At 48.7% G+C, this 6,265-nt stretch overlaps 1 protein-coding gene across 1 annotated transcript; it reads right to left on the reverse strand.

Moving 5' to 3' along the window:
- Positions 1-255: 255 nt before the first annotated feature.
- LOC306774262 (galactose mutarotase-like) lies at positions 256-5,945 on the reverse strand (the record flags this gene model as incomplete). The annotated part of the gene is made up of 4 exons (XM_079264260.1): positions 256-337; positions 4,984-5,076; positions 5,301-5,427; positions 5,938-5,945. Coding segments are annotated over 4 exons (310 nt in total), but the record flags the coding sequence as incomplete, so codon positions are not given.
- Positions 5,946-6,265: the final 320 nt, after the last annotated feature.

The following is a 6,265-nucleotide window of genomic DNA, read 5'->3' on the forward strand; positions in this document are numbered from 1 at the left end:
AACTGATACAAAATCCCTGGCTGTGGACCAGGTGGTCCTCATTGTTGACCCTCAGCTTCCTCAAGCACAGTGGCTGGTTGTTAAGGTCACTCGTACATACTTCGGAGCAGATGGACGCAACAGGACTGCTGCAATACAGGTTAAGGACCATACAAGTAACTGGCCAGTGGCCCGTCTGTTTATGATCCCAAGATCCTCCCGTCACACAGCTCTGACAGGTGCTGTGTGATGGGAGGCAGGATGCAGGCGTTGTACCTGTGGGAACAGATGTGTCATCAACTGGCAGGTAGGACTCTGCGCTGATGGAGATCTGGTGGTCATAGATCTGTCCTGCAGCCTGCAGATGAAGCAACAGAAAGAATTGTGATGTTTTAGTTAAGCTGACTAGCCGCCTGCAGAGGACAGTGCTGGTTCTGCACCAGTCTGACACCACAGCATCCTCTTCAGACAACTGAAAGACCAGAAGGGTCTTTGAAAAGGCAATACAGCATTTTTATGATTATAAATTATGAAATTGGGTAGATTGCTAAATATCATTTCAAATTAAAAAATTCATAAAATATATATATATTTGCATAAAGTTTAGTAACTACTAATAAATGTGCATATGGCTAACCAATGAGAGCGGGTTACCTTCAAGGAGTAGCTGTGACTGATTTAACTTGGTTTTCACTGCGTGTCAAGTCAAGTTAAATGCATTTATAAAGCACATTTAAAATCACCCCTGCTAATCAAAGTGCTTCACAAAACAGAAAATACAGATAAAATTGTTAGAAGTATGATAGATATCAAAAATTAAACTTAGGAGGATTAAACAGTAAAACCTATTAATAAGACAGCAAAAAAATGAAATACAAGTAAAAAGTAAAAATACGAAACATAAAACAGTAAGGATGGATGGATGGATGATACAATGGATGGATGGAAGGAAGATGGATAATGGATTTAACCCTTTCATGCATGAATTAATAAAATAGCAACATTTTGAAATACAGTACTTCACCTCTACAGACATATACACATATACAATGATACATTTATCAGCATTTGGAATTAATCATGTTTTATGATTTGCTTTAATGTGTTCCATAAAATATTCATGAAAAAAAATATAATAACAATTATATTTTGTAAATTTTACAATAAATATAGCTGTATCGATCTCACGCTCCATCCTTCCCTCACTCGTGAACAAGACCCCGAGATATTTAAACTCCTCCACTTGAGGCAGGACCTGACTCCCGACCCGGAGAGGGCAATCCACCCTATTCCGGCTGAGGACCATGGTCTCAGATTTGGAGGTGCTGATTCTCATCCCAGCTGCTTCACACTTGGCAGCGAATCGCTCAAGCGAGAGCTGGAGATCACGACCAGATGAAGCCAACAGGACCACGTCATCCGCAAAAAGCAGAGACCCAATCCTGAGGCCACCAAGTCGGATCCCCTCAACACCTCGGCTGCACCTAGAAATTCTGTCCATATAAGTTATGAACAGAATCGGTGATAAAGGGCAGCCTTGGCGGAGTCCAACCCTCACCGGAAACGGATCCGACTTACTACCGGCAATGCGGACCAAGCTCTGACACCTGTCGTACAGGGACCGGACAGCTCGTACAAGGGGGTCCGGTACCCCATACTCCCGGAGTACCCCCCACAGGAGCCCCCGGGGGACACGGTCGAACGCCTTCTCCAGGTCCACAAAGTACATGTAGACTGGTTGGGCAAACTCCCATGCCCCCTCCAGGACCCCAAAGAGGGTATAGAGCTGGTCCACTGTTCCGCGACCAGGACGAAAACCACACTGCTCCTCCTCAATCCTAGATTCAACAATCCGGCGGACCCTCCTCTCCAGGACCCCTGAATAGACCTTACCAGGGAGGCTGAGGAGTGTGATTTCCCTGTAATTGGAACACACCCTCCGGTCCCCCTTCTTAAAAAGGGGGACCACCACCCCAGTCTGCCAGTCCAGCGGTACTGCCCCCGATGTCCACGCGATGCTGCAGAGGCGTGTCAGCCATGACAGCCCCACAGCATCCAGAGCCTTAAGGAACTCCGGGCGGATCTCATCCACCCCCGGGGCCTTGCCGCCAAGGAGCTTTTTAACCACCTCAGCGACTTCAGCCCCAGAGATAGGAGAGTCCACCCCTGAGTCCATCAGCTCTGCTTCCTCATCAGAAGATGTGTTGGTAGGATTGAGGAGGTCTTCGAAGTATTCCCTCCACTAACCCACAACTATATCTCTCGGCTGGCCTGGGAACGTCTCGGGATCCCCCCGCAGGGTTGGCAAATGTGGCTGGGGAGAGGGAAGTCTGGGCTTTCCTGCTTAGGCTGCTGCCCCCGCGACCCGACCCCGGATAAGCTGCAGAAGATGGATGGATGGATGGATGGATGGATGGATGGATGGATGGATGGGTGGGTGGGTGAATGGATGGATGGATGGATGGGTGGGTGAATGGATGGATGGATGGATGGATGGGTGGGTGAATGGATGGATGGATGGGTGGGTGAATGGATGGATGGATGGGTGGGTGAATGGATGGATGGATGGATGGATGGATGGATGGATGGATGGTGGGATGGGTGGGTGAATGGATGGATGGATGGGTGGGTGAATGGATGGATGGATGGATGGATGGATGGGTGGGTGAATGGATGGATGGATGGATGGATGGATGGATGGGTGGGTGGATGGATGGATGGGTGAATGGGTGGATGGATGGATGGATGGATGGGTGGGTGAATGGATGGATGGGTGGGTGGGTGAATGGATGGATGGATGGGTGGGTGAATGGATGGATGGATGGGTGGGTGGGTGAATGGATGGATGGATGGATGGATGGATGGATGGATGGGTGGGTGAATGGATGGATGGATGGATGAGTGGGTGGATGGATGGGTGGGTGGGTGGTTGGATGGATGGATGGGTGGGTGGTTGGATGGATGGATGGGTGGGTGGTTGGATGGATGGATGGGTGGGTGGTTGGATGGATGGATGGATGGATGGATGGGTGGGTGAATGGATGGATGGGTGGGTGGATGGATGGATGGATGGATGGGTGGGTGAATGGATGGATGGATGGATGGATGGATGGGTGGGTGGGTGGATGGGTGGGTGAATGGATGGATGGATGGATGGATGGATGGATGGGTGGGTGGGTGGATGGATGGGTGGGTGAATGGAACATCAAAAAGAAAGCCTTCAGGGATGGAGACAGGGAGTTATTGAGGACGACACAAAAACAACTTAAAACACAAACTAAGAAGTGCAAGGAGGACTACAGGAAGAAGTTAGAAAGTCAGCTCCAGCAGAATAACCTGAGGGATGTGTGGTCTGGAATGAAGAAGATCACCGGCTTCAAGTTAAAGGGTGACCAGCCTGATGGAGGTCTGGACAGAGCTAATGAGCTGAACATATTCTTCACCAGGTTCAGTTCACCCCCTACCTCCAGCCCAACAGACCACACACCCTCCATAAGCCCACTGCTTTCCTGTCACGCCTCCAATCTGTCACCCTGCAGCTCAGTCATGGACCAGAACACAGCTTCATCTCCCTCCACATCAGGACATCCTGAGACCTCCACCTTGTTTGTCTCCTGCAATCAGGTTAAGAAGCAACTTGAGAAACTGAACCAGAACAAGGCTGCAGGTCCAGATGGTGTCAGTCCCAGAGTTCTCAAGACCTGCTCAGAACAACTATGTCCGATTCTCCAGCACCTTTTCAACACCAGTCTGAGACTAAATAGAGTCCCAGTGCTGTGGAAAACCTCCTGCCTTGTTCCAGTGCCTAAAAAAACACAACCAGCTGAACCAAGTGACTACAGACCAGTTGCCCTGACATCTCACATCATGAAAGTCCTGGAGAGACTCTTACTGGCTCACCTCAACAAGCAAGTAAACACCTTTCAGGACCCATTCCAGTTTGCATATCGTAATGGACTTGGGGTTGAAGATGCCATCATATACCTGCTCCAGAGAGCACACTCTCATCTGGACCATTCAGGCAGCACTCTGAGGGTCATGTTCTTTCATTTCTCAGTGCTTTTAATACCATTCAGCCTGCTTTGTTATGTGAGAAGCTCCATAAATTCCAGGTGGATACCTCCACAACCACCTGGATCTATGACTACCTCACAAACAGACCCCAGTTTGTGAGACTGAAAGGTTGTGTGTCTGAGATGGAGGTCAGCAGCACTGGTGCACCACAAGGAACTGTACTCTGGCCATTCCTCTTCACTCTGTACACCTCAGACTTCCAGTACAACTCTGAGTCCTGTCATCTGCAGAAATACTCTGATGACTCTGCAGTTGTGGGGTGTATCAGGGATGGACAAGAAGCAGAGTACAGACAACTGGTCAGTCAGTTTGTTAAATGGTGCGGTGACAATCATCTCATATTAAATAGCAGCAAAACAAAAGAGATGATTGTTGACTTCAGGAGGAAGAAGAATAAACAAAGCACTGTTTCCATCCTGGGAGAGGAGGTGGAGGTGGTGGAGGAATACAAGTATCTTGGAGTTCAGCTGGACAACAAACTGGACTGGAAATGCAACACTGACTACATCTACAAGAAAGGTCAGAGCAGACTGTACTTCTTAAGGAAGCTGAGATGGTTTAACGTCTGCACCAAGATGTTGCATATCTTCTATAAGTCTGTTGTGGAGAGTGCAGTCAGCTTTGCAGCATCTGCTGGGGTAGTAGCATCAGAACCAGAGACTTGAAGAGAATCCAGAGGATCATTCCTGCCAGCAGCCTCCAGAACAAGACCTCCTCTAGTTAATTATCTACTACTATGTTGAATTTCCGTTTGGGGGATTAATAAAGTAAAGTAGTTTCATTTCATTTTATTTCCCTGCAGGGATCCCCGCCCTAACCCTGCTGCTCCTGTAACATGAAATGACCAATGAAAAAGAACTTGTCTTGCCCTTGCGGCCTCGAGAGCAAGAACAAGATCTCACTTGTAGTTGAGAATGTAAGAAGCCTCACCTGTCCAGCGAGGTTAAAGTAGGAGTGGTTGGTAAGGTTGATAGGGGTGGTCTTGCTGGACCTGGCCTGGTATTCAGCAGTCAGCGTTTCCCCCTGATCAAGCAAACATAGAAACATATTTATTAGATGCAGAATATATTCAACCTCAGCCAACAGAAGGCATCATGGCCAACATATTTCCACCATGAGGAGGAACACTAAATATCCTAAAATGAGGGAAAGAAGCTGTAATTCTCTTTAAGATCTGGAACTTTCTCCTTTTTAGTCTCGGTCAAAGGAAACTGCAGCGAAACAAGCTCTGGAGTCAGGAAGTTTACCTTTAAGGTGTAGGAGACGGAGACCTGAACCTCCCCAGGATAACCCTGATCTCCATCTGGGCTGGTTAGAGTCAGCTTCACCCCACCTTCCACCTCCAAAGCCCCCCAAACCGCCTGGAGAGACAGCCTGAGGTCAGAGGTCAGTGAAGTAAATGTTGCTTCACAGCCCTGTTAAATAAACGTCTGTCAATGTTTAATCTGGACCAAATCTGATGGTATGAAGTTTCTGTTGGAGATAAAAACATGAAAGCGAAGCAGAAATGAGATCATTTAAGGAGCGATCCAGATAGCAGCCAATGTAGAAAACTCTTTTTCTATACTGGTGCTGTCTCCTACTGCTGGCCCCCCTCGGCAGCAGCCTCAGCAGGGAAACCCAGACTTCACAGCATCTGCCAAGAAACATCTGGATGATCCCCAAGAAAGATGTTCTTTGGGCTGACAAGACAAAAGCTGAACTTTCTGGAAGGCGTGCGTCCCGTCACGTCAGACGTAAAAATAAAACAGCATTTCATGTGATAAAAGGACACCACAGCAACAGTCAAACAAGGTGGTGGGAGTGTGATGGTCTGGGCTGCTGTGCTGCTTCAGGACCTGGACCACTTGCTGGGATTGATGGAGCCATGAACTCTGCTTCTACCAGAACATCCTAAGGGACAACGTTCTAGGTTGTCACTTCCAGCTCAACTGAACTTGGTTTTGACCCGAAACACTCCAGGAAGTCCACCTCTGAACGGCTTCAGACGAACAGGATGAAGGTTCTGGAGCGGCCGGGTCCAAGTCCAGACCTAAATCCAGCTGAAATGCTGTGGTGGGGCAGCAGGTGGAGCAGCAGGTGGGGCAGCAGGTGGAGCAGCAGGTGGAGCAGCAGATGGAGCAGCAGGTGGAGCAGCAGGTGGAGCAGCAGAAGGAGCAGCAGAAGGAGCAGCAGGTGGAGCAGCAGGTGGGGCAGCAGATGGAGCAGCAGG

This window comes from Telmatherina bonti, assembly GCF_933228915.1.
Source record: "Telmatherina bonti genome assembly, contig: scaffold_290, whole genome shotgun sequence".
Taxonomy (NCBI): Eukaryota; Metazoa; Chordata; class Actinopteri; order Atheriniformes; family Telmatherinidae; genus Telmatherina; species Telmatherina bonti.